Raw genomic sequence first — 27,810 nt, forward strand, 5'->3', positions numbered from 1 at the left:
AAATGTTCCTTTGCATGTAATTGTCCTTTTTAGTTAAATTTTGAAATGAGTGTTGTAAGCCAAATTGCTACTACAGTGACAACTTCATTATCACTGAAAGGCAGTTCTTGTACTGGAATTGATGGGCCTCATCTCCAGGTACTAGTACAGCTCTGTCAAAAAGAACCTGTGGGAAAATGGGACATACAAGGAGTTCTGCCAGTCCTTTAAATGGTTGCTTTTTTCACATTGAATTACAGCCCTTCCAGTGCTCCGCTGTTTCTCTGAACTAGAGGAGGCATTTCTCACTTGCACTTCTTGCAATCCAAGCATACAACCTGGCTATCTGGGCAGCTCCTAATGGCAAATAGTGTAGTTCAAATATAGGATATCTGTTAGCATTCATGTTAAATTTTACTTTTGAAATAAAATTTTGTGCTAATATGCTTCACCTTTGCTAGGTGTTCCTATAACTCATGCTCAATTGTCAGTCTACTGGGCAGCTACTCAGGTTATCTGTCTGTGGTATAGTTCAGTTACCAGATGTTAAATCACGTTTTCATTTCTGAAAAATCTTAACAGGGGGATTTCCGAGTGTCTCCCACGATTAACGTCTATGATTAGAGGAATTGGAGATCCACTGGTTGCAGTCTATGCGAGAGCATACCTTTGCAGGGTAGGCTACCATTTAGCACTTCAGATCTGTATCAAAGACTTACTACAGCTAGCTCTGCTGCTATGGGGGAAAAAAGAAGTAACTACCATTTTTATCTGAAGTAGTCAGAAGCCTGTCTCTTCCTTCAGACAAACCAAAAATATATATATTCTCTTTGTTTTGATAATGGGGGATCTTTCTTTAAGTTTTTATAATATGTAAAAACTAATTTTATGTGCTGCTTATGCCAGCTTTTTATCTTCAGGTAGGGCAAAAGCCAAGACATACTTACCCAAGAAGAGATCCTAAAATGATTCAAAAAGTCATCAGTAGTGGAAAAGTATTTGTGAAATACATTTTTGAAGTAGTGGCGATGATCTTGACTATAACTGGAAAATATAAGGGCTGTTAATTGGCAATACTTGCACAAATCCAGCTGCCATTATAAATTGCAACAAATCTGTCCTGTGTTGATATATTTGGTACGTCTGAATAAACTGTCCAGTGTGCTTTTGGTGTACTTTTCAGGGGTGTGCATATGAATTCCTGCATCGGCAAGCAACTGCTAGCCTCTGCTTTATTCTGAGAGATGAGCTGCTTAATTCGTTTGATTCCTGAAATACAGTAATGCCTGTATTTTTTTTCTCATAACCTAATCATTCCTGCTACATAGTGCAAAGTTCCCAGAAGTTTTTATGAAACAGTTCATAAGCATAGTCTAGCTTTTACTACTCCTGATACAGCTAAAAGAGATGCATAGAAGAGTTAGGGCTACATAATTGCACTTACTGTTAATAGATTATTAGTGAGGAAGAGCTTAGCACGCTCCTTTTTGTTCATAAAGATAAGTGTACAAAATAAATAGTGAAAACTTTCTTGAAATAAAATATCAGTTGTTCAAATCCTGACTTTTCCTTAAAATAAGAAAACTTAATAGGAAGTTTTTCAATTGAAAGGCTTTTAATCTTTTGTATTCCAGGTACACACACTATATTAATACTTCCCAGTGAAGATGGGGATTTTCACTGATTTTCTCCAGTGAAAATAGATTTTCAAAAATATAAATCCTTAAATAGGAAAACTGTAGTATAGATGTAAGTGATGTCTAAAGCCACAGCATTTTACAATGTGGGAATAAACGTTTGCGTGAAACCAGAGAACCAGTTCTGTATGCAGTGAGGTGACATATTTCTCTTTAGCCCCATAATTTGAAAGGAAACGATACGTAAAGAGAAGTGATAGATGACTGGCTTGGATTTGTGCCAGTAACCTGGGCTTTGTGATGAAGTGAGCTGGAATTGCAAATGTTCAGGGATCCCAAAAACTCAGACATCTGAGTCTGATTAAAGAGAGGATCCTTAATCTGTTGAGATTTATTTATTTATTTATTTATTTTATTTATTTAAGGCTGAACAGTTATTAACTTCTTGTATTATGCTGTGTTTTCATTTTTTGCCATTTTCCGTGTTCTTGAAAAGAGTTCTGTATGGATTTGTTCCCTTTGCAGTTCCAGCTTTACTATGTAGGCCTTGTATTTGTGTATATCAATAACCTTTATTATTTATCAGTACTATTTCTATATCTGTGCTAATATTTTCATTTGAGATCTTTGATTCTGTGGAAAGAATGAAGCAATACAATGAATATAGGCTGTTGTAATGCAAGTACTAGTATTTCCTCACTGCTTGTAGACACATGGAGTTGATGTTGTGAGAACTGTGTTTAAATTCAGCTGTAATTACCTCAGAGTAGTTGCCAGTGGACTCGATTATAATAGCAAGCATGGAGATAATCAAAAGCATGTGATTCAATATTGTTTGTTTTTTTAATGGATGTGACTTGGTATATTCCTCTGGAAAATATGTTTTGTCTTACAATTGGAGGAGGAGCACGGGTGATAGATGCAAATAAAATCTTCCTCTTTTAATACAGGTTGGGATGGAAGTGGCACCTCAGCTCAAAGAAAGCCTTAACAAAAATTTCTTTGACTTTCTTCTAACGTTTAAACAAGTAAGCAATTGTTTTTTATTTTCTGAATCACATAAATATACTTCTTAACCAAACTACCATATAAAGACTTTTCAAAAAAAATTCAAGTTCTTAAATTTAGATTTAGGGATATTCCTGTACCCAGTTGTAGCACAGGAAGCGTTACATTCATGCTGGTTAAGTTTCAGCTGCTCTATTTGTTTCTGTGCTTTAATAATGTATGCTATGAGCTTGGTATTTTGCCCAGCTAGCGAGGAATGCCTCAGATTGTCTATGCATCTTTATCATAGAATCAAAGAATCATTTAGGTTGGAAAAGGCCTTCAAGATCATCAAGTCCAACCATCAACGTGAGCTACCAAGTCCCATCACTAAGCCATGTCTCATAGTGCCACATCCACACATCTCTTGAATACCTCCAGGGCTGGGAACTCCACCACTTCTCAGGGCAGCCTGTTCCAATGCTTGACCACCATGTCTGTGAAAAAATTCTTCCTAATATCCAATCTAAACCTTGATTAGGAAAATATTCCTAGTATCCAATCTTATGATCTTGTTTGTCATAGTTTCAGTTCATAAGCAAAATTTGTCATAATTCTGGTTAAGTACCTCTTCACTGCAATGTATTTTTGTGTTTTTTATTTCAACAGATTCATGGGGATACAGTTCAGAATCAGCTGATAGTACAGTGTGTGGAAATTCCTTTGTATTTGACTCTATACTCTCCTGCTATAGACTGGATTTTACAGTGTATTGCATACCGTGCTCCTGAGGTAAGTAAGTGTGCTAATGCTTGGTTCTAATGGCAGTGTTGCAGTAGAGAGCTAGTTTTACTAAAGAATTGATAAACTCATTCCTACATTTTTCCCCACTTTTTAACTGCATAATGCAAGGGGTGATGCAATGCTTCGTAAAACTTAAGGACACTGAAAGCATCTGATGTAAACACCATGTATTTTGTGCTAGAAATTCTTGGAGAAGGTGTCCAATACAGAAGCATAAGTATTAAATATGAAATTGAAGTTTAGGCAACATAAATGCCTTTTATTATAAATTGCAGAATTCTGTGGCAAAATGCGCTGAATCATAAGTGACACAACTTAAAATACCAACAGCAATTTCAGCTCAACTGCTCAATTTTTTACTGTTACAATATTCAGGTTTGAGTTTTTTCTTTGGAATGATAATATAGAATTATTTAGAATTACAAAAAAAGTATTAAAAACAACCCTTAAAAATACAATGCTTAAGCAGCTGAGGAAGAAAAACTTATGTAATTCAGTGGTATCAAATATTTAAATCTCTTTCCATCCTTTCTCTAACCCTTCTTTTTAAAATGAAAAATAAAAAATCTGTCAGTACTTATGTGAATGTACAAGTTAGTATAAAGGGGCTGGATCTGACTGCTTGCTTTTCTCTTTTGTACAGGAAGAATGTTTGTTTCCCCAAAGCCCAAACTAGACCACTTAAAATTCGTAGGCAGTATGTCTGTTTGTTTCTTGCTGTCCTTTAGCTAGTTTAATTTTTATTTCCTGAATTCATTAGTTTCTTCTGTCATGCAGATATAAAAATGATTTGGGTAAACTGTAGCTTCGTAATTGCTTAACATAGTCAAGAGGCTATTTTAGTCTCAAATCAGTCTGTTCTGCATTCTACAGAAGAGGGTTTGTAATAGTCACCTCTTCTGCCAGAGGTAATTGACCTTGGTGGCAAATAGAAATCGTTTTGAGAAATAGCACGGCTGAAGGATTGCAAATTTGACTTCCATAAAATAGTGGTTTTGATTAAAATGTCACTGTACCCATTCCAGTAGGTGTGTTTTATGTTGTAGTACACTGTTGTTTGCTTGTGCTGTAAATACAGGATAAGACAAGATTATTGGAATGAGTTGGGTTGGTAATTAAAACAGCTTTTAGTAGATTTTACTACAGTGATTAAAGCTGAATTTATTTATGAAATCTTACTAATTTTAGTAAGTAATTCTTACAGGTTCTGCTTACTGAGATGATGGAGAGATGCAAAAAATTGGGGAACAAGTAAGTATCCTGTAATCCAGAAGATGTGAGTCTGTAATGAGTGCCCATGAGTCCCTGTAATAAAACTCTCTCCATTTTGAAAATGTATCTTGGATTCACAATATAGCTTTTGTTCTTCCTGTAGCTTACTAAATCATAATTATGAACGTCTATTTTCCAGAGATGAATTCTAAAGTATGGCAGATTACTTGTAGAGCAAAAGTTAAATTAATTTAACTCGGTTGCTGCTCCTAAGCCAAAGTTTAGAATGCACAATGTGTTCTATATCAGCCGTGTCTCTGATTCCTGGTTATGCTTCATTTTTCTCTGATTTTCTTCCTTTCCTTCCCCTCTCGCCTACACTGGTTACAGTTAGCCCATACATTCATTTTGCAAGGGAAGTTGTAAAGCAGCTGGCACCTTTGGAAGACTATTTAGATGACTGCTTTTTTCGAAACTAAAATTAGTACCCAAATGTCTCCTTGAAGTCTGCGTGCAGGCTAATCACATTAAGTGAATAATTCAGGAAGATTGAAAGTTTTGGATGTGCTTTCTGAGCTATGTGGATGTGATTTGGCCTGTTCATGAGCTAATCTCTGTTCGTTTTACTTGGTAGGTAGGCAGAGTTCTATGAAGGTTTTCAGTTACCTTTTTTTTTTTTTTTTTCTGATGTGCTTTGTACAGTCTAGTTCTGTAGTGGCTGAGGAACTAAATTATGTTAATCACTTAAAGAGGAGGAATTGCCAGCATTAGCATTCTGTTACTGAACTGGGGTAGAAGTGTGATTTTAAAAACGAAGGAAAGACTTTATTTTATGAGTGTGTGTGAGTTCATGAGTTTATTTTCTGTGTAATATAGGTAAAATAATCTGCATGCTCTGCTGTATTAATTATTTTGTATAGGTGTTGATTTGTTTTGTGGAACATATTTTTAAATCAATTTTTAGCATCCTGTTCCAAAGATGGGCCAGGTGTCTCATCTTTGTAATCATTTGTTCTTTGAAGGAAGCACAAAATGATGAGTATAATGAGGTGGTTTTTTTTTCCAATTAAATGTTTTTGGGATGTCTTTTATTGGGAAATAGAATAATCCAGTTGAGATGGTCTTTAAAGTGTGATAGTTTTCTTTAAAACGGAGTTCTGTGGTTTTATGTCTTCTCATGGCTGTCAAAATACCACAAAGCAAGTCACATCAGTTCATAAATCTTTAAATAATCTCAGTATGTTCCGAGAACTGTGTTGCAGCCATCTAAGTGAAAAGTGACAGCCTGCTTGTCTATATTGCAAAGCACATACCTGGTGAACTCAAAGTACTTGTTTAATGAAAAAAAAAAAAAAAAGCAAATTCTAGTCAAATTGCAGTGGGACCACTAATGCTCAGTCAGAAACAGAAGGGTTGCTGGGCTATTTTAAGTGCTCTGTACAATTTCCCTCAAGGTAAACTGCCTCATATTCAGAGCGTCTGCTTCAGAATAGTGAAGGACACAGCGTTGCTTGGATTGTGAGACAGCTTCTGTGCTAACTCGTGGCTGAGTTTGCCCAAAGGAATTGCCTTTTGAATGATAGCAGATTTTGTTTCCTATATTTGCAAAGTAGTATCAGTAAAGTGGGTTTTACAGTAATGAGTTGAATCCTCCATTTAAGTTTGGATCAGTAGTAATACAAACATGGGTCTAAACAGTTTGTTATAAATATCTAAATACAACACTGCCAACTACTGTATAATTGCTGTTTGGATTTATTTTAATCCTAACAGTGCTGCTACTAGAAAACTGACTTTTATAATGCATACATTTTTTTAATTCAGTGAGAAAAACTTTAAAGAGATTTGCCCTGCCCAAGTGTACTTCTGTACTGTAGTCAAAAAGGAGAGTGGGTTTCGAGAACTTCTCATTGCTGTTGAACTGTATTGATTTGTCTTATGTTCATTGTAGTGCTCTGCTGTTGAATTCAGTAATGTCAGCCTTCAGAGCAGAGTTTATTGCTGCAAGGTCTATGGACTTCATTGGCATGATTAAAGAGTGCGATGAATCTGGATTCCCAAAGGTAACTTTTCTGGGGTAATTTATAACACTTATTTTTTGTCTGGCTGAGTTATGATCTACTTTTATCTTTTCTTTTACTTTCTATCTGTATGCTATTTATACTAGTTGCCGACGTAAGTTGCATGTTATTTAAATAAAGGGGAATCCAAACAATCTTTCTGCACACTGTACCTGCTAGAGGAGTGCTGGACAAACATGCGTTTTGTGCTTTAAATTTAAATTTTCTTATTATATTTCAGCACCTCCTCTTTCGCTCTTTGGGATTAAACTTGGCATTGGCTGATCCTCCTGAAAATGATCGCCTTCAAATATTAAATGAAGCCTGGAAGGTTATAACAAAGCTGAAGAACCCACAGGTGAGTTACTGACAGTTGTTTCACTACTGATCCTTTGCTCAGGGTAAAATTGTAGCCATTGTTCAGCAAGCTGTATATTTTGCATGGCATGGTTTACGTTTTCTAGATACATGAAGTTGACAAAAAAAAAAAAAATAGGACCTCTGTTTACAAACATAAGCAGTACAGTTGTGGAAGTTTGTCATTAGTGCTAGATCTTTAGGTCTGCATGAATCATACCTCAGGAGTAATTACTTTAAGTGTTATTTTTGCACGTATATTTCTTTCCTGTAAATATTGGTAGTCATTAGAGACATGTATTTCTAGGATTATATCAACTGCGCTGAAGTGTGGGTGGAGTATACATGCAGACATTTTAAGGTAAGTGATAATTACTTTGCTTCCTCTGAAGGTTTTCTGATGCAGACTAAGTGTGTGTATTAGTAACTTGGTATTAAAAACAGAACAGCTATGAGTATTTAAGATGTCTATAGGACTTGTTTAGTGTACGAAAAATGCATTTCCTTTCATGAAAGATGAATAGGGACAAAAGATGTGGCTTTGAAGCAGTCTTTCACGCCCCCGAACCCTGCATGATATTTCTTACCTTTTATCAGAGCAGTTTAACTAAGAATTTACCGGAACTATAGCTAAAATTCCTTGCTTAACTGGAGTTCTGTAGAAAGCTGATGCTCTGGCAAGTGGGAATAAATTATCCAATGATTTTGAATCATTTGATTTACATGCTGATTTTATTACTGTATTTTGTAACTTCTATTTCTTGCTACACAGAAACGAGAAGTCAATACGGTTTTGGCTGATATTATCAAACACATGACTCCTGATCGAGCATTTGAAGATGCTTACCCACAGGTAAAGAACTTATTTTTCCAAATCTGTAAAATCTGTGCATTTTCTTAGATTAAACTAATTCTTAAACATTTCTGATGTCTCTTAAAACAATATAATTATTTTTAAAGGCTGTCTATGATTTGGGAAGCTTTTTGGAACAATATAATGCTGTGGTTTGTTACTCTTTTTCTCTCTCAGTCCAGGAAAAAAGTTAAAACAGTGATTTATGTGTTTAGAAGTAGCAATATCTAATTCTCAAGTCAACAATATTATTCTACTGAAGAAAATCAACAATCATGGCAGCCTGTGAGAACAGAAGTAAAACGTAAATAATGATAAATCTATGTCTACTTAACATTGCTAAGGCTTCAGTGGATTGTAGTGTCCAGTTCTTGAGACTGTATGTCAGGTGAGATACCAATTAGTTGGAGAGGTTCTAGAAGTGTTTTGTGGTTACTTGGAGAGCAGAAAAAGTGCTTACAAAAGAAAATTTAACAAACTGTACTTCTTGTTTTAGTCAAGCGAACTGGAGAGGATGCAGATTATAAAACAGAAAAATCTTCCTAACTATAGAAAGTAAAGAACAAATAAAGCCTGGGTAGGCTGGTCATCCCCTCACTTCATATGAGTTCTGAAGAGTATGTTGGAAAAACATCTGCTAGGAATAGCATAGCTGTAGTTGATCCTGTTTAGGGGAAAAGAAGTGGCATCAATGAACACTTGAAGTGTCTTCCAAACCAGTTTTCTATAAATGATCAGAGAAGAATACTCTCTGGTTTAGATAGTTTTAATGTAACTAGTATTACAATCATTTTCCCTTTTTTCTTCTTTTTCTTTTTAGCTGCAGTCAATTATTCAGAAAGTTATTACCTATATCTATGATTTCTCTCTGCTTTTTTCAGTGGTAAGTAACGTTATGCTTAATAAGTTTTTAGGAGGAACTATTTTGCACTGTTTTTGCAAGACAGCTAACCTGATTTGCATATCTAAGTTGTTTTCAAATTAGCATGGCAAGAGGACTTTTTATCAAGTAGATAAGTGCAGAAACATCTTGGAAGCTCTATGCTGCTTACTACCTCAATGTTTTTATTTTTTTTATTCAATTATTTTGATTTCACTTTTCCAATTTTCTACACTTTGTTATTACAGCATAAGAGACAATCAGTGGGAAATAAAATACCATTTATTTGTGCGTGTGTGTTTGTGTAATTGCTGATAATTGTTTTTATGTTCTATTATGGGGTTTAGGTTTGGTATTGAAACAAAGTGAAAATTAGGTAAGAGAATGCATAAGAGGTAGAGAAAGGAAAGAAGACAGCAGGTGTAAAATTGCTGAAACCAGCTGAAGAATAAAATTGAAGACTGACTGTGGCTTTGGAGTCGAGTCTTGTTCACAAGTTACTTAGATAATTCTGAAAAGCTTACCTTCGCTATATTTTTGAGACAATATCAAAACTACATATCTCAGTGTCTGAACAACCTAAGCCCTTGTCTTTGAAGAAAATGTGAATGTCCTGGACCTTCTTAAGTCGCCGTGGATACATCCACAATGGAAAACAGGCATTTGGCCTGTTTTAATTGTTTTAATACCGTAATGTTTTTTTCCCAAAGATGTCTGAATTTCAAGTGATGTTAAGCTGTTTCAAGTGTATGATTGCTTTTTAATAGTTCACAACATTTGGTTCAAACAGTTTAGTATTTTATTTTGGATCGCTCCAGTCAGTAAACTGCTAAAACTCTTCAGCCATCAGTGCTTTGCCATTTGTTTCCCTCTTTCATGGAATGGAAAGATGGTTCTTCAAGATAAGTTGCTGTCTTCGAAAAAAGATTAAAATTATTTTCAATAAACCAGCTATGATTATAAAACTTATCCAAAATATTTATACTTTTAATGTGTTGTTTGTAAAAATACCTAATTTTACTTATTTATATATTTGTACTTCCAGGAGAAATTCTTGCCATTTCTGGATATGTTCCAGAAGGAGAATGTGAGAGTGGAGGTTTGCAAGTGCATTATGGAATCTTTTATTAAGTAAGTGGAGATTATTCAGATTAAATGCACTCTGGATGATTTGGGCAATGGATTGAAAGATTGTTTGGGAAGATGGACTGAGCCAGTGTTTAGTTTAGTCCACTTAGCTTGTTGAGGATGTTCCAGGGTATGGAGAAGGAAAAAAATCAGGTGTCAGTTTTGTTAATCTATTGATTCTCTGCTTAACTGGTCATGATTGATAGCTAAAATTGAAGTAATACATTGATGCTGACTTACTATTGACCAACAGATCAGTTGTTCCCTGAGCCTTTTTCAATTTAGGTCACTTTAGTTAGCCTATGAAATGTTTTTGTATTTCAGCTGATATCACAGTGCAGAACTGTTACCTTGGTGTAACAGAAGAGGAGGAGAGGAGAGACAGGCTCTTGTTATAAGCTCCATTACATGGAAAAAATAGATATTTCCCCAGTTGAAAATGAATTTCGAGGATGAGGCTTCATCTTCAAATATTGTAAAAGTCAAGCAGACTTCTTCAATTAATTATCAGGTGTTTTTCTGAAAAAGAAATTATCACTTTTTTATTTTTAAATAACAATATTGCAGGCAGATGCTGAATTATGATAATTCAGTGAGAGAGATTGGATTGAGTTCTACTTTTTATAAAAAAAAACATCATGCATTCAAAATACTCTTTTTTCTGTTTTTTTTCATCATTTGTTAGTTTGGGGAATATGAAGATAATCATTTTCTGCCCAATATAGAACTGATGTAACACAGTCTCAGTATAAGATCAAGTTTTTGTTAGCAGAAACTTTATAAGGAAATAGCCTTTTAGCGAAAACCTGCAGCATTCGACTGTGAGAAATACAATCAAAGATAGCTTTAAACAGCAGAAAAAGCACAGGGAATGGTAAATGCTGTGCGGGTTCCTAAGTGGGTTAGATACTCAGTATATGAACAGACACACTGGTCATTGATTCCTTCAGTCCTGTCCTCCATGTGGTAGAAGTTTAAATTTGTGATAACCAGTTCTAGTTAAAAGGAGGGAAACCTGCTTTTGAGTTTTTACGCGTTTTTGATGTTTCTTTCCAAGCAATTGAAATGAAAAGCTTTTAATACTAGGTAGCCACAGAGCCTTTTTTGTGTATGGAAAACAAGTATTTATATTCATGTTACTTTCTACCACCAAGGTACCAAATAAGAGAGGACAGGCAATTGACTGCCATGTTATGCATCTACTCCATTTGTCTAAATGTTTAGCTATGCTTTTAGGTTTGGTATGTATATATTTTGATGAGATCCCCCACTGAGTCTTCTTATCTTAGTAGTGCACATGTACCTCTGTACCTAAGCATGACACTTATCCATCCTGTCTGTTCATCAGTACCTGATAAACTATATTACTTTTGGTAGATCTAGGAATGTTTTGTTTTGACATTCTTAGATTGATTCAACTTATCACATGTCTAGCTTGTTGTGTCCCTTAACAAGTTAGATTCCATGGCTTGGCAGTAAAGCTGCATGTATTAAGATAAAATTTCTTGACTGGTATTAATTAGTACTCTACGTCTGTTAGCCATGTGATCTTTGAATTCCTGAAGGCTAGGAAAAAAAAAGGAATATAAAACTTCTGTAGATTGTTAGCGTCTTACTGCATTGCTGGTAGGAATTACTCGTTGGGTGTCCTGTTCATTGTTTCTCGTTTTGACAGCGCAGGATTTTTCATCACTTTTTCTAAAACACTTTATAGGCATCAGCAGGAATCTACAAAGGATCCTGTTATACTCAATGCTCTTCTGCATATCTGCAAGACAATGCATGACTCTGTGAAGTAAGATTAACTTTACTCATATTAATAACTATCATTTATGCAAAGTTTGGCTGCTTGGTATACAGTTTCACACTTCTGAGACTGTTTGTTTCATGGTGGATTAAGAGATGAATCCAATTAGTAGTGAGGGAAGAGCTGTGCGGTGAAGTGGTAGCACATACTATTTGTTCCTTAATTAGTGCTTTATATGGAATACTGAAACAGAATTTTAAAAGGGAAGTAGCAGCAGTTTTGTAGAGGTTTTTAGTAAAGCAAAGACACTCAAAAGTACATTTAAAAAAAACATTTCTGGGAATGAAACCAGTGTCATCTTTGAGTTATAGTGAATAAGAGACTTTATGAGCTTTAAATGAATATGTACATATTAAAGCACAGATTACCATATTTAATTTATACCTTTATACCCTGCTTTCAGCCATTAACAAGGGGTGTGAAATCTTTAAAAGTACAGCTGGAAGACTTCTAGGAACATCAGTAAAGGAACCTAAAACAAGGGAGAAGCTTTTGAATCATCTTTTCCCCTAAATCCTCCTCTTCCCTTTTCCCCTTGATTTTGAGTGCTGAGGTTGTTAGGGATCTATTTTGTGCCCTGTTGCAAACCCCCTGTTTGAATGGCAGTTGTGTAAAGGTCAGGGCCTTTTATTTTCTGTGCCAGATGCCTTCTGATATGCCAAGTTCTCAGCAATTGTGACTTGACAGTGTACCTGTAATTTCAGCTAATATTTATTTAAAAGATGTGTAAATAGGAAAAAAAAAAAAAAAAAAAAAGGGGGGTTTTGTACGCCAAATGTGGGACTATGACAATAGTTAAGTTTTGTTCCATTTTTGTAAGTTTCAAGTAGAGTGTCTTAGAATATGAGCCAGATGCTTGTGAATCAAATTTCAAAAACTTCTGTATAATGTGGAAAACAAATGTGGTTAGTAGCTTGTTTTATTTTTGTTTTATTTTCCAAAAATCACACAGAAATCTGCATCTGACTGAAAAAAGAGCCACAATTACCAGTGTGAAAATTTTATCTCTTAAGAGCAAGAACTACCCCGCATGCACACTTTCTGGTTTGAACCCAGAGCCTCTTAGTATGGCAGGCACTTCAAAGGAACTTGTAACTTTCTCAGCCTTGATATGCCATGAGTACAAGATTTATTGTCAATTACGAAGTCAGGTTTGGCATGCAATTTCAATTTATACCAGTCTGAGTGCTTTATTTTGAGTTAGAACACTGCATTTGTCTGTATGTTGCACTAAAAGCCTCTTCAACCTTTTAAGTAGAAGAATGTATTGAAGCTAAAACAACTTATTAAAAAAATTAAGCAGTATATGGCAAGCCATATTTGGTATTTCCTCTGACATTTTGCCAAAACAGTTTTGCTAGTTTTTGGAGCTCCTTAAAATTCCTGAAACCAGCAGTTCTTTTAGCTGAGACAAGATGATGTATACCATTTGCTCGGTTCTGTCTGTCATCTTTTATTGGCAAATCATCATAATTCTAACTACGTTAAAGTAACTCCTGCATCTATTTTTGCATCCTGGTTCAGGAAATTCCCAGCCCATTGTGTAGGACTCATTAACCCAATAACAGCTGTTGGAGGGTGACAGCCTTTAGACTGGCAGTGGTATGATTCAAAATTGAATTGGAAACCTATAATTGACCTGGAGATCCCATTACAACTCTTCTGAGCCTCTCAGAGCCCATCAGTTGACTCTCTTGATTGGCAGTGCCCTAATGAGCTAATCATGCTGAGATTTTCTTTCTTCCTTTACTGAATTTGTATAATAAAAGTATTGTCCTCTTCCCATCTGGTGTCTACGCTAGGAAAATGGTAATTGCTACACTAAAGTTCAAAGCTGGAGCCAACTACACAATAGTAGAAAGATTAAATTGTATTAGTTAATTGTTATTTATCTTTTTATTTATCCATTTTCAGTGAAACAGGTTTGATTTACTGGATTTTCATGTGATGTAAATTTGCTTCAAATAAGATTTAGACTCTTTCTATAGAATAGGTATCCCTGATAATTGTAAAAAGAATCTTGTTTTTATGTATCAGTTCTTACAGTGCTGCCTTTTTGATGTTTTAGTAACAAGGTGATGTTAAAGACAATTTTTAAATTATGTAACAGGGTTAGTCATTAAAAAAAAAGTAAATACTGTTTTTTCTAAAATAAACACATTGACTATTATATACTATTTTAAGTGCATATTAAAAGCTTTTCCCCGTTAATAGGATGATTTTTCTCCTAGAAATGGCTTCACTAATTTCTTTAGGATTTTATAACCAGTTCCTACTCAAGTTCTCATGTTGTAACAAGACTGAAGCTATTTTCTTGCTTGCTGCAGTTAAGAACCTTAGCTTAGCTAGCTTCTGTTCATGCCGAATCTAAGTTTCTGTAAAATCTAAAGACTTTGCAATTTTTACAATTCTTAAATTTAGAAATTTAGTTTGGTGCATGGCTGACTTGAAGATATGTGCATTAAAATTGTTCTCATTTTATAACTAAAATTATGAGATTAGTGGTCTTAGTATGCAATAAATAATTTATAGAGACATAAAATTGCATAAATTAGCATGTATCATTCGAACATTTACAGATAAATAGTTAAGCAATATTCAGAAATTTACCATGTACATTTTCTGTTATAGTGCACTGACACTTGAGGATGAGAAAAGAATGTTAGCAGCTTTGATAAATGGATTCATAAAAATGGTGAGTGACAATTGTATGCAACTGTTGGGGAGTACCTTACAGCTTGGACTTTGATGAGATCCCCATGAGAAACAGGTGCCTATGTAACTAAATTAGAGACGGTATATGACTTGCCAAAGACTTTGAAAACCCCAACCAGTGTATTTTAGTGAAATAAGTATGTGAGTGTTGAAAGAAATATACAGTGGTGAAGCTGGCATGGTGCAGTATGTTAGTTTAAACTGTACATGTATATTTAATCATTTTTTCTGCTATTTTTTAATCTCATGTAAAACAAGCTAAGTATTTAAAAGCTAAACAGTAATCAGTCTTTATATTACAGCCTCAGAGAGATCACGCTTTTGTGAAATCCCACTACCTATCCCTAAATGAGACCATTTATCTCATTTACAAATGAGATCATTTCTATCATTAAATCAGTAGTCCCACTAAAACTCCAGTTGACTTGAAATTAATTTTTAACCCTTCCCTCCTTCTAATCCCAGTAAAATCTTTTGTTCTCGTCCCTTGTGTTTGAGATGTCAGGTTGTTCTAGGGAGATATTTGTAAGCTTTTGTTGTTGTTGCTCTTCTTATTCTCTAACTAGGTACTTTCAATCTTGCTTTTCTTTGTATAGTAATAGCTGACAGGCTTTGTCTCTTTGTCCCCTTCATTCTATGTTGTAATTCTGTGAATTTATCTCTAGATGGTTGTTTTCTCTTCAGTTTTCATATTTAGCTATATAATAGAATGTTTTTAATATATTTTTTTCTTTATTAAGGGTTATATGCAATATAATGTACAATTTTCTTCTAGAGGATTTCGCACATTGAATAATATTTGATGTGGCTTTACAGTCATGTCTGGGGGTAAGAATCCCAGAGCAGCAAAATGACTTGGTACAATTTTTAAACAGGAATACGTTAAGATATGGAGGGAAAAGTAGTTATAAGTCATTCTTACAGCCAGGCTTTTTAGTGGAAAATGTTATATTTTTAGAGAAATTTTCTTAAGAGTAGGGCTAGAGAATCAGCAGTTGCACAAATATAAGAAAGGCAAGACAGTTAGGTCTGTAACACAGGATTGTCTGTAACACAACGCAATCTGGTGCAGATCCTTTGATCTTTCACTGTATGGATTAAATGCAAGTTTTTACAGAATTTAAAGGCAAATTCTTTCACATGTGACTTGAGAAATAAGGAATAATGCAACCATTACTCTTATTAGAAAAAAAGTGATCCATTTGAATACATAAATGTAGACTGTCTGGAGACTGTTTCTCTTGCTAGGCTTTTGATTGACAGCTGAGACACTCTAGCTGACAGTGCTCAGTTTTGAAATCCGAAGGGTTGGAAGTAGGGCGTTCTCATACAAGGGCTGTTTTTGACTTTTCTTTCCTGCCAGCGTGCAAGGTTACAGGCTTTTGCCATACAATATAAACATTTATTAAATAAACTTGAGGAAAAAAACTCTTGCTACTGGTATACCTAGTTACAAAAATGATCATTTTTCTTTGAGGCCCTGTAATGACTGGGAATTAGGAATCTGAATACAGATTCACTGATTTATTTCTGTGGTTTTTTTGTGTGTTTTTTTTTTTTTTTCATTTAAGTATAGTCTATACCAACCCTATATTCCTGGTTCCATAGTATCATGAATTCTGCTAATTTTCAAACTACTTTTCACAAATCTAGGAGATAAATTTTGATTCTTGATAAGTATTTGGTTTGTTAAGTAGACCATGTGGAAAGTGAACAAAAAAAAACCAGCAAAACCTTCAGGTTTTTCTTGGAAAGCAGTTAAATGGTTGTACAATGGTAAAATAAATTTTTGTTTCTTCTATAGGTTTCATTTGGCCGTGACTTTGAACAACAGCTGAGTTTCTATGTTGAAGCCAGATCAATGTTTTGCAATCTGGAGCCTGTTCTAGTCCAGTTGATTCATGTAAGCTATAGTTTATCTACATTATCTTAGTACTTAGGGTTATATTTGCAGTTCTCTCATTTCCCTGCCCAGATTATTGTGCAGTATTTGAAGTCTTTATATCAGGTGTTTTAAAAGTAGACTTTGATCTCGTCTCTCATTTTTATCACCCCAAATTCACTGAAGTTCTTGCTTGACTCTGAAAATCAGATGCATGTTATCATTGCTACAAAGAAAATTAGCTATCTTGGGAGAGATTTCATGGCCAATAAAATAAATAGTACTTTTATGCATTCAGATTTTGGGTTCTCTCTTCTATAATCCTCCATCTAGAAGAGATTAGACTGTGTCTGGTCTGCAGACATAGTCAGAATCCTGCTGTGATTGGGAAGCTTAATTGCTTTTCTGTATTGAGTCACATGACAGGTGAGCACTTGCTGCATCCGATTCCTTTGTATGATACGATAAATCGTATATCCTTTTAAATCCTGTTTTGTTTTTTACTAAATGAGTTTGCTAGAAATGGTGATTTCTGTACTAGGAAAGCGATGATGACAGCACCTCAGCTGGGAAACAAGGGATGATCTAAATTCTTGAATAAATCAACAAATCTACCTTGACAAACCTTCAGAATCACATTTGCTTTAAGGAACAGTCACTAGAATTCTCAAAGTGGAGAGGAAGTAAAAACTAAATAATACAGTGGGAACACCATATCTGGGCCCCTTTTGACAGTTTCTGTTCTCTAACTGCATGCAGTCAAATGTGCAGTTTATTTGCAACTGACCTAATAAATCTGTGCATTTTTCTTAATGTTCTGCTTTTGTTGTTTTTCTTTTTTTGTGTGTGCGTGTGTAGTCTGTGAACCAACTAGCAATGGAAACAAGAAAGGTGATGAAAGGAAATCATTCCAGAAAGACTGCTGCGTTTGTCAGGGTAGGTCTGAGTAATAAATTTTGAGCCTGTGTTCTAAGCAGATAAGGTCCCTTCTAAAGTAAGTCATTCTATGATATAAGTGCTCCTTTCGATTTTAGTGCTTCTAAGTCTCTGCAGCTATTGTCATATGAGCTTTGAAATGCACACAGGCTATTCAAGTTTTCTGGATTCCCATCATCTTGCCTGAAACACGTCAACTAAGATGAATTTCATCTTCATGTACTGTGAAGGAGTTTGCATATGCTATGGTTAATGAATGGATTTTCATTGGCAGCACCTGCACATGATGTCCTGGACAGAGAATAGCTAAGGTGACATTAGCCAGGTTCTGTATGCCTGGGAGCCACTTGTTCCATCTAGATGTTTCAGCTGCTCCAGTGGGTCTACATCAGCAGCATGTTGTGCTAGATCTCCTTCCTCCCAAACATACAGTGCCATTGCTGTGACCTGTTTGATACGCAACTTGTCCCTGAGGACCAGAAATCTGCTTTGCTAGTTAGGTTTTGGTCATGAGCTACAAGCTGGTTACTTGAGAGGGACTGTTAGAGCTAGAGTCACAGACTAAATTTGGATCTAATCTATTAGTAATAACATTAATAGTAAATATAATTATTGAAATAGTAAAGAGAAAATTGAAGTTGCTGATTTTGGACTTAACATAATACTAGCTGTTTAGGGAAAGTCTTTCCCTAAACTGATTTACAGATTTTGTTTCCTAATCAGGTATATAATCAGTAATGATTGCTGTAACTCTGAGTTAGGAATTTTGTTCATTTTATTTATTATTTTATTTGCTTTAGGCTTGTGTTGCCTTTTGCTTTATTACAATTCCATCTCTGAGCAGTATCTTCACACGCCTTAATCTGTATCTACACTCTGGACAGGTTGCTCTGGCAAATCAGTGCCTTTCACAAGGTAAGACAAGAGTTTATTTACTTAAAGGTTTTCCTATTTCAGAAATATTTCTAGCTGTGAATATTAACTTGGTTGAAAACATAAGTCATATAAGTATATTTATTATGTAATTAAAATACAGCCCTGTTTTAAGCACTGTTAAAATGAAAACTTGTAATATTAAAGCAACTCTTCAGTTTCAGCACTAATTGTGTTGAGTAAATAACTAAGACAGCTGACTCTATTTAACATAGTTGTGGATGTGAGGCAGGTTGTCCTAAATTAAATAACTTTAAAATTATGGAAACATGGAATGTTTTTCTCCTTCATAATTGTCCAAGTGCTCTAATAGCAAATAATATGCTTTAACCTAACTGTGAAAGAACCTAGTTAATCTGTGTAGTAGTGCACAGGCTGATAAAATCACGGAAAGAGCTGGAAAAGATTTAAAACTTAGGCCAATGACACTAGAAACTTGCTATCAAAGCACAGGAGTGATAAACACTCAGCTAAAGATATGCCCCTGTATCAGAAGGAAATGAAGAAGTAATACCAGATAATGTGAAGAATGAAAAAGGTATTTTCTTTTTTTGATCTGAATTATTGGCTGAAACAGGGCCTGAGTACAGTTTTTGGCCATCCTGTTTGTTCAGTCTTAAGTAATTTGAAATTCTGACAAAAGGTGATTTGGGGAAAAAAATTAAGCTACTCTGACAACGGTATGAGCATTACATATGTATCACTATTTAAACATGATCTTGTTCCTGTTCATATTGCAAATGAGAGACAGTTACCTATTCTGAAAGTCTTCTCCTACTTTTAACTGTTTCCAGTATCTTTCTTTTCCTTTTCAAAATGTTGTCTTTCTACTTTGTTTTGCAATTCTAATATCAACTTGAAATGCGTACTTTCTAATGGTAAATGCTTTTTTATAGCTTTTCTCAATGTAACTGTGAAAATAACACACAGGATTACTTTGCAACATCCTTTGTTGTGGCTATTAATTCTGTGTTTTAGCTCTGTGCTTCTTTACGAGACAATTAAAAACATTTTTGTTGTGATGATTTTAACCTATGACCACTACATCTTTACTGTCCTTGTGTGTTCTGCACTTGTTTCATTCTGCTCTTACTGCTACCATGTTTTGTTGTTGTTAGCGCTCCTGAAATGAATATTCAAAATTCAGGGTGAACTGTGTGTGTGCACATAAATATCTGTATATTTTTTACAAGTGACAGTTGATCTGATTGTGAACCACCTGAATTTGACATTGTGCACAGGCAATTCTGATATTTGGAGTTTGCATTTTTCCTATCAGGCTGACCCTTTTATATGCTTGATGGCTCACCTGGCCGTGAGTTTGTGCTCGCCTTGCCTCACGGTGGTATGGTGGGCCAGATAATATTGTGTTGCTGTGCCACATGTGAATATTTATGGTTACTGAAGCAGAGGTCAATCGGGCATTCTTTTGAAGAAAAGAAGCATAGGCTGAGTGTATTTAAGTCTTGTTAGCTAAGCTTTGTTGCTTCAAGTCACAAAACATTCTTATGTTTGCCAGAGGAAGGTGTGAACGTGGTAAAGTTGAAATTGTAGCTGGATTTTTTTGTGCTCTGCCACAAAAATCATAGATTAGACCTTTGGAGAGGCCTTGTCTATGGGAAGTAAAGAGAGAATGCTTCAGGTAGGTTTAACTTGCCAGAAATTAGATGCGCGCAGAATATTGAAAAGGATAGATTTTCAAGTAAGGAGATGCATCGAAATTTGATATGGGTCTGCCAGTGGAAATGTCTGAGATAGCCTTTTAATACTGCTGTAGGGAATGTACTGCAGGGACTAAATTCCTGTTTACGTAGAGACAGAGCAGGGATTCATTACCCAGCCTGACTTCTGCGACGTCGTATGAATGAAAGGTGAATATATCTTTTCATTCGCTTACTTGGGTTTCCTTTTCAGTTTGATGTTTTCCAAGCTCTGCATTTACCAGTAAATTCCAGCTGCACAAACAAGCTGACTTAGGATGCTGATTACGACTTTTTAGTACAGGATGGCTGTTGTATTTCTTTGTTTTGAATGCAGTGCTGCCCGTACAGCAAAGGCGAGGGATTTAGAGTAAAGCTTTCTGTTGTGTCCAACTATGTTGTTCAAATAAAAGATCTGCAAAGTTGGTTGTTGTGAAATTAGTATTATGCAGTTTTATTGTACATAACTGAGTTAACCAAAAATGGACTTCTCTTTTCTTCCTATAGTGTTTAGTTTAATTGACCAGCTTACCTTCTCTGTTGTATCAATTTTTGTTGTTGCTGCTGTGTTGCAGTGCATCTCTTGTTGGAAACAAATCCAAAGCAGTTTTTCTGTAATATTCAATCTTTGAGGACTGTGCTTTGCTACTTTTGGGACCAACTCTGTGATTTAAAATTTTTTCAATTTCTAAACTGCTTTTCTGCTGTTTTTGTGAGCCATGTCTTGTCTAACTGAGACTGCTGGGCCCCAACAACTGTCCTTTTTTTTGTGTGTGTGAGAGGTTATGAATGTGCACAGCTGTTGTCTGACATGTGAATGCAGTGCACTCACTAAACAATGAATAGGCATCCCCATTCTGAAATCTTTTAAGGTAGCAGGTGTATGCATAGTCAGTCTTGAAAATGCTTATTTATTAACCACTCTCTCCTGAATTTTAGACCCCCAAGCTAGTGAGAGGAACATTTGGTCAAACTCAGCTTTTGTGGAAATGAAGCATGTTCTAAACTGGTGGATGTTCAATAACTTGGTTCATTTAGCAAGGTTTTATTGTTAAACACTTTTTTGCTTCCTTAGAAAATTTATTTGAGGCATAATTTGTGTTCAGAGACATGTCGTTTGCATGAGTAATTTAGCATTTGTTAAACAGTTAAACAACAGTGGCACCAGTCTTCGGACATTTTCCTGAGCTGTCTTTGCATGTTCTGGTGTATTGTAGTCAGCTAAAGTGTTCTTGAAAATTACTTTTAACACAGTTTAATCCGCATCTTAACAGAATGCGTTTCATGTGTGTAAGAAGTAATGATTAATTCATAACAGCAAATTCAAATCCAGTCAGCTAACTGATGCCAAATAGATGCTGATCTATTAAAACCAATGCGGCATGAAGTTTTAAGAGGGTGCAGTTAATGAGAGTATTAGGCTAGGAAGTGAAATCTTGTCTTATGTGTAACCTTTATTTCATTCCTGATCAGAACTAGCTTAACCAGTTCAAAACTGGGAAGAGAAGTAAAACTGGAAGGCAATGTACCTGATCTGATGGCTCAGTCAGTAGCAGGGCATGCATATGTGCATATAGTTTTTCTTTAAGAATTCCAGCTGTTGTGTTTAGCAATTTGAGTTCTTGGATTAAAATTAAAAAAAAAAGTAAAGTCCTACAGGGGGTTTAGTTATTTCAGTTGGTTGAGTTTTCCCTTAAATATGTAATAAAATTGAATTTTACGGGGTAGACTTCTGTAGATAATGTTTTCTCTAAATTGTTGAGGTATCTCACTCAAGAAGGGAGTAAAGTTACCTCTTGAGGTAGATAAGGGGAATTAAAAAGATTCTTATAAAGAGGATGTACAGATCGTAACAGTGAATAGAACTTGCTGAACTGAGGATTGCACTGATAAACTCCATCAGCTGGAGAGCCACAACTAACCCGGTTACAGTTGAAGATGTTTGTATTCTGCCTCATTCTCAGTATGAAGGGGCAGCAGCAGGAGACTCTCAGTGTCTAATTGTTCCATTTTGGGTCCAAGCGTTGCCTGCTGAGATTTGCCAACAAGTTAATCAAAGCAACTGTGTGGTGCTTGGTTGAACTCACCGAAGTACTTAAGTATTAGAACCGTAACTGTCATTTTTCTTGGAATAGATTTTCTTTAATACAAGTGAAATTGGGTCAGAAACATGAATTTGTAGGTGCATGAAAAGGCCAATATTAATAAACTGACCTTGTACGCAGCTGTTAGCATTCAGAGTTTTGGCAGAGGACAATGAAGAATGTAAAATGACAAAACTCATTGCGTGGTTTGGAGACGTAGGCTCCAAAAGTTCTTACAAATTGTTTTTAAACCTAGTGTGTTCTATAAAACCAGTGGGGAGAGGACAGAAATCAAAACTAATCTACCAGAGAAAAACAGCCTTATTTTTATTTTGGATCAGTTCTACAATACAGTGTTGTAATACCGCATCTGGAGGGAGGAAGGACACTGTCTGAAATTGACATTGCTGTTAGAAAGGAATATTCAGAAAATGACTTCCTTAGTTAACTGTACAAATGCAAGGAATTTCCCTGAACACAGATCTAGTATGTATTATTTCTGCACATCAAGCACATATGAAAATGTCAAAGAATCCTGTAGGCAATGTGGGCTTAAAATTTGGTTATTTTAACTTGACTCACAGGTAGAAATATTGAGATGAATTGTTACAAAGGATGCAGATCCTGTGTCTGCTGCTGAGGTACAACATTGGAAAATATTTTTTTCTTTTTTTTCTGGAACTTCTGATTATTGCTTCTCTTAAAAAAAAAAAAAAAAAAAAGAGTATTTACATCTTTACCGAGCCTTCCAAGTGGCTCTGTCTCTTGTTTACCTGCTCTTCCCTGCAGTGATAACCTGGAACAAATGCTGGAAAGAACTGCAGAGCAGGAGTAGGGAAACAGAATTAGTCTTTCTAATATGTTCTTTGATTGTACTAAGCTTTTTTTTGGAGGGCCATCTAGTACAGTGAGTCTTCACCCACATGGATGTCTGTCCAGGTATGCTGTTCAAAATGTATTAAATATGAATACCATCTCTTTTGTCTCCAGCTCACAAGGAGTGCTTTAAATAAAATGAATCTATAATTACAGAAAGTTTTAGGGGATTTTTTTTCCTGGATCTGTTACTTGTATCTCTGGAGGGCCTATTAAGAGCCCACCCTAGGAAGAAGGACACTAGATTTTACAGAAATTGTGTGCGCTTTCTCTTTTATTTTTTTTACTTTATATTTAACTGAGTCACAGAACTGTGCTTTGTAGAGGCACGCTGCCAGTATAGAATAATAAATTCTCATCAGTCATGCTTTCTGTCATAGGGAGTGCTTGGACTAAATTGAGATTAAATGCATGCTTCATTGTGTCACTCTTGGATTTTCAGACATAGGTATTATTTTAATTGCACATATTTCCTCCCTGTGGAAATGCTGCTTTTGGCTGTCAAAGAACAGACAGCGTGATTTTAATTATTGGTCACAGCATTCAGCAGGTGGGTAGAGATGACGCAACATTCTGGTAATGCATGTTGAGTGGTGTTTTCATCTTAAAGGCTTGTGAAATCCTTGCCTCGCTTCAGAATTAAAGTAATTAAATTGATTCTGTGTGACTTATTTAAAACATAATGTTGTCAAACAAAAATTTGATAAAAATGGAGAGTCTGTCCCCAGAATCAACTGATGCATATATTTGCTTTAACAAATGCAGATTTTAATTCTGAAGCATACAGTGCTTAACATGCTTCTAAATATTCATTGGGCTGTTTTTTAAATTTAACCGAAACACATTTTCACTAGTGGATTGCAAAATTATTTCGTTTTCTACTTCAGAAAATGTTACTTTTCCATGAATATTCTCTAAACAAGTCAGGCTTCAGCCACACTTTGGAGAAAGAGTAGTATGGAATTAGTAGTGAGTATTTTAAAATCATATTCTAATCATATTTTAGCATACTTTCTCAGTACTATTAGAGAACAATTTTATTAGTAAAATTTCCTTCCTAATCTAAAATCTTTATAGATGTGAAGAATATAAATAGAGAGGATTTGACTTAAAGAGTTCAAAGAGATAAGAACCTAAAGAGTTTTTTCTGGTTACAGTTAGGTTTGAGGACTTCCCAGGAACATGAAGGAAAAACAATAGTTGTATAGAACTGTAAAGCCATTTAGGTTGGAAAAGGCCCTTAGGATCATCAGGTCCAACCATCACCTACCACTCAAGTCCACTAAATCATGTCCTGAAGTGCCACTTCACACGCCTCTTAAACACCTGCAGGGATGGTGACTCCACCACTTCCCTGGGCAACATGTTCCAGTGCCTGACCACTCTTTCCAGGATATTCTGGATTTCTATCAGGAAATCCTTCCTGATATCCGGGCTAAATTTCCCCCGGCACAACCTGAGGCGAGTTCCTTGTGTCCTCTCACCTGTCACCTGAGAAAAGAGACTGATGCTCATCTCAAGGCAATCTCCTTTCAGGTAGTTGTAGAGTGTGATGAGGTCTCCCCTCCATCCCCTGGAACACATTCCAGCAACACGATGTCTTTTTTGTAGTGAGCAGCCCAAAACTGAACAAAATATTCAAGGTGTGCTCTCACCAGTGCTGTGTACAAGGGGACCATCATTTCCCTAGCCCCATTGGCTGCACTACTTCTGATGCAGGCCAGGATGCCCTTGGCCTCCTTGGCCACCTGGGCACACTGCTGGCTCGTGGTCAGCCGGCCGCCAACCAGCACCCCTGGGTCCTTTTCTGCCGGGCAGCTTCCAGCCACTCTTCCCCGAGCCTTTGTTGCTGCATGGGGTGGTTGTGCAGCACGATGTGTCCTAGCCTTCAGCTGCAGCTGGTCTAAATACAGCCTTCAGTGCAGGGTGCCTGGGGACCATGGTATTTATTAAAACAGATGGACCAATCCTTATGAATTTAAATTTGTAACCAGTTTTTACTTTTTGGCCTTTGTAACTTCATGTTGCATTGAGTTCCACAGTTACGTGCTACTTTGAAATGTACTTCACAGGGATTTTTTGGGGATTTTCTTGAAATGTGAGTGCAGCTGATCTACTAGTGATATTTTAAGGAAATCAATCATTCTCAGTTCATTTTCTACATTACCTATGAGAAGTTGAAGTTGATAGGTTCCTGAAGAATTTTTGTCCTTGTAGTCTTTTCTAATGAGGAAACAGATCCGTGCCGTAGCACCTTTTTAATCTTCTCTTTATCCTTTTGGAAATGGGAAGGTCAGGACTGTATTCTAGGTACAAAAGCACATCAGCTATATAAATGATACAATGACACTTTAGTTTTCCATGACTGGCCTAATGATTCCTATAATTGCTTGTCTTTTTGACAGCTGTTCAGGGTGTATTCTTCAGGAAACCAACCATAATGACTCCAAAATCTTTCATGAGTGTAAATAGCTTATTTAGAGCTTATCTTTCTATAGTAATAGCAAGTGCTGTTTCTTTCCCCGCATGCCGTGCTAATATTAGATTTCATCTGCTGCTTTATTGCTCAGAATCATGAGCTCCATCTGCAACTCCTTGCAGTCATGTTCCGGAGTACTCTGCAAACATTGTCACCTCCCTGTTCACTGCTCTTCCCAGCTCATCGGAAGGATGTGTCTTTCTGCAAAACCTTAAGAAATTCAGTAGTCGTTTCACTCTACTTTGAGAACTCTTATTCCTGCTCTTTTCCCCCTCCACCCCATCCTTTACTAAGTTATTAATCCTTAAGAGGACTTCCTTCTTATCTTTTGTCACCTTGGGGTAGGGTTTTTTCTTTTTTTTTTTTTTTAAACCCTTTTCCGGAGGGGCATTGTAAAACACTTTTTAAACATCCAAGTATTTGCATTGGCTGGAACCCTTAACACAGACTTCCAGGTTCTGTGGAAAACTTCAGGGGTTGGAGGAATGATTTCTCTCTGCAAAAACCATACTGACTCTTCAGTGTTGTATCATGGTGGGGTGTTTGTTTGGTTGGTTGGTTTTGGTGGTGGTGGTTTTGTTTGTTTTTTAACTAGTGAAGTTCTCTGTAAAGACTGATGATATTTTACTGTACAGTCCTTAGAGATTACATGGAATTTAGAGAGGCAGGCTGAAATTTGTGGTTGTACTTTTTATGTCCTTTGTTTCTGTGTTTACTGATTACAGCTTAAAAATAAAACATCTTTTACCCAGTGTTTTTGCTCAGACTTTATGATCTCCATGTATGACTTTATGCCTCTGTGTGCCTTTGTCGGGAAGTACTAAGGCCTTGCAAAAATCAGTTTTATAATCAAGCTTTTCCTCAAACTGGCAGTAGCAAGCTTCATCCACGTAATTACATCTCTGTGTGTGGTTAATTCGTGGTATGGATTAACGTGGTACATTCCAGTTCACCAAACAGCAGTGCATTCATTTTCTTATTTCATCTTTGTTACTTCAAATAATTATTTGTAGTTTCTGGATTGGGAGTGATGTTTAGAGGGTTTTACTACTGGAAATGTTCAATAACTCAATAGCTTAAGGGAAAAATGCATTTCAGTAATGTGGGAAAGCTATCACAGTGGCCTCAGCAATGTTAAGAGAGTTCCAAATGTTTGCAGTGCTTTGTCATCAAACCAGCAATGTGCTAATTTATTTTAAAACAACAGCAGTGAAAAAACCTGCTTGCTTGCCATTCATTTTTGCACTAGAGTATAAGGCTTCATTCAAGTTCCAACATCTGTTGGATGTGGAAGCAAAACCTCTGAAGTACGAGGATAGGCTTAACAGTGTTGTAGGACATGAAGGTGATAGGGAATGCAGATGATGTTGTATGGTCCCTGTTTTTGTCCTTTGGATAGACTTAGCCTTTTGTAACTGTATCCGGGACTAAAAATAGTTCATGTAGGTATGTCGAACATACTCACTTTTACTCATTGAGGGTATACTTCAGGAGCTTAATTGTTTTCCCATCTCTAATGGCTTTGTTTCTCCCTGTTTTTTGGTGTGTGGGTTTTTCGTTTTGTTTTGTTTTTTGCTTGCCTGAAATCTTAAATTAGTACCATTTACTCGTCTGTCCTAGATGCAGCAAGTACAATGTAAGTTATTTTTTTGTATGCAAAGATTGATACATAGAAACGCATGTAGGTACCATCATGAATACTGATATAACAAAACATTAACAGCTTTCTCGCTTGTTTTTTTCTGTAGCAGAATATTACTGGAAGTGCTGTCTTGGGTGTGACTGTTAGTTTCCCTAGCCTGAAGGTCAGCATGTAAGCTCAGGGGAAAGATTTATAGGATTATGGTCAACCCAAATGAAGGAGCTGCACTGAAAGGATAAATTTAGCGAAGCGTGAAGTTTGTCATGTTCGGTGCACTGCACAAGATATTAACAGCAGTCTGGGAAGACTTTATCATGATGATTTGTTGTAATGAGCAGGCTGCTCTCCCCTTAACCAACCTAACAGTGGTTCACTTTAGAAGCAGGATCCTACTTTTGGTAGGTAAGAATACAGCATCCCTCATTGGACGAAGCCTTTTTCATCTTTTTCTTGTTTTGTTTTTAATCAAGAACAAAACATCACTGTGGCTTTTTTGGTGCTTTTAAGATTGCTCCTTGCACCTTTTGGAAACCAGGAAAAGCTGGTGCGTGGTTTTATCTTGAAGTATGTCTACAGTAATAGCTCTATAAATTGACTTTTAAAAGATGCAGAGAAAGCACTGTTGCATAACCTCATAATTAATGTAATTCAAAATTAAATACTGATGTTTTTTCATACTTATTAAGAAAATAGCCAGTGCTTCCATGACAACTTACTAAATGAACTTTTACTCCAAACTTGGAGCATGTGATACATAGTCTGTCACTTTTCCACAAAACAATAGGGCGGTAGTGGTTGGCAGACAGTTACTTTTCTGCAAAATCTTTAATAAAACCTTTGCATTAATGTGAATTCATTT

At 35.9% G+C, this 27,810-nt stretch overlaps 1 protein-coding gene across 2 annotated transcripts in view; it reads left to right on the forward strand.

Annotated features, from left to right (window-relative positions):
* VPS35L (VPS35 endosomal protein sorting factor like) overlaps positions 1-27,810 on the forward strand; it is a 56,593-nt gene that overhangs the window by 15,449 nt on the left and 13,334 nt on the right. For both annotated transcript variants that reach the window (XM_040574814.1, XM_040574815.1), the window contains exons 12-26: positions 562-655; positions 2,567-2,644; positions 3,273-3,395; positions 4,612-4,658; positions 6,571-6,682; positions 6,921-7,037; positions 7,344-7,397; positions 7,809-7,889; positions 8,710-8,772; positions 9,815-9,900; positions 11,612-11,692; positions 14,336-14,399; positions 16,224-16,322; positions 17,160-17,237; positions 18,038-18,152. In XM_040574814.1, the coding sequence (XP_040430748.1) occupies positions 562-655; positions 2,567-2,644; positions 3,273-3,395; positions 4,612-4,658; positions 6,571-6,682; positions 6,921-7,037; positions 7,344-7,397; positions 7,809-7,889; positions 8,710-8,772; positions 9,815-9,900; positions 11,612-11,692; positions 14,336-14,399; positions 16,224-16,322; positions 17,160-17,237; positions 18,038-18,152 (1,292 nt within the window). The remainder of the gene's footprint in view (positions 1-561; positions 656-2,566; positions 2,645-3,272; positions 3,396-4,611; positions 4,659-6,570; positions 6,683-6,920; positions 7,038-7,343; positions 7,398-7,808; positions 7,890-8,709; positions 8,773-9,814; positions 9,901-11,611; positions 11,693-14,335; positions 14,400-16,223; positions 16,323-17,159; positions 17,238-18,037; positions 18,153-27,810) is intronic.

The sequence above is a fragment of the Cygnus olor genome, chromosome 15, assembly GCF_009769625.2.
Source record: "Cygnus olor isolate bCygOlo1 chromosome 15, bCygOlo1.pri.v2, whole genome shotgun sequence".
NCBI classification, from domain to species: domain Eukaryota; kingdom Metazoa; phylum Chordata; class Aves; order Anseriformes; family Anatidae; genus Cygnus; species Cygnus olor.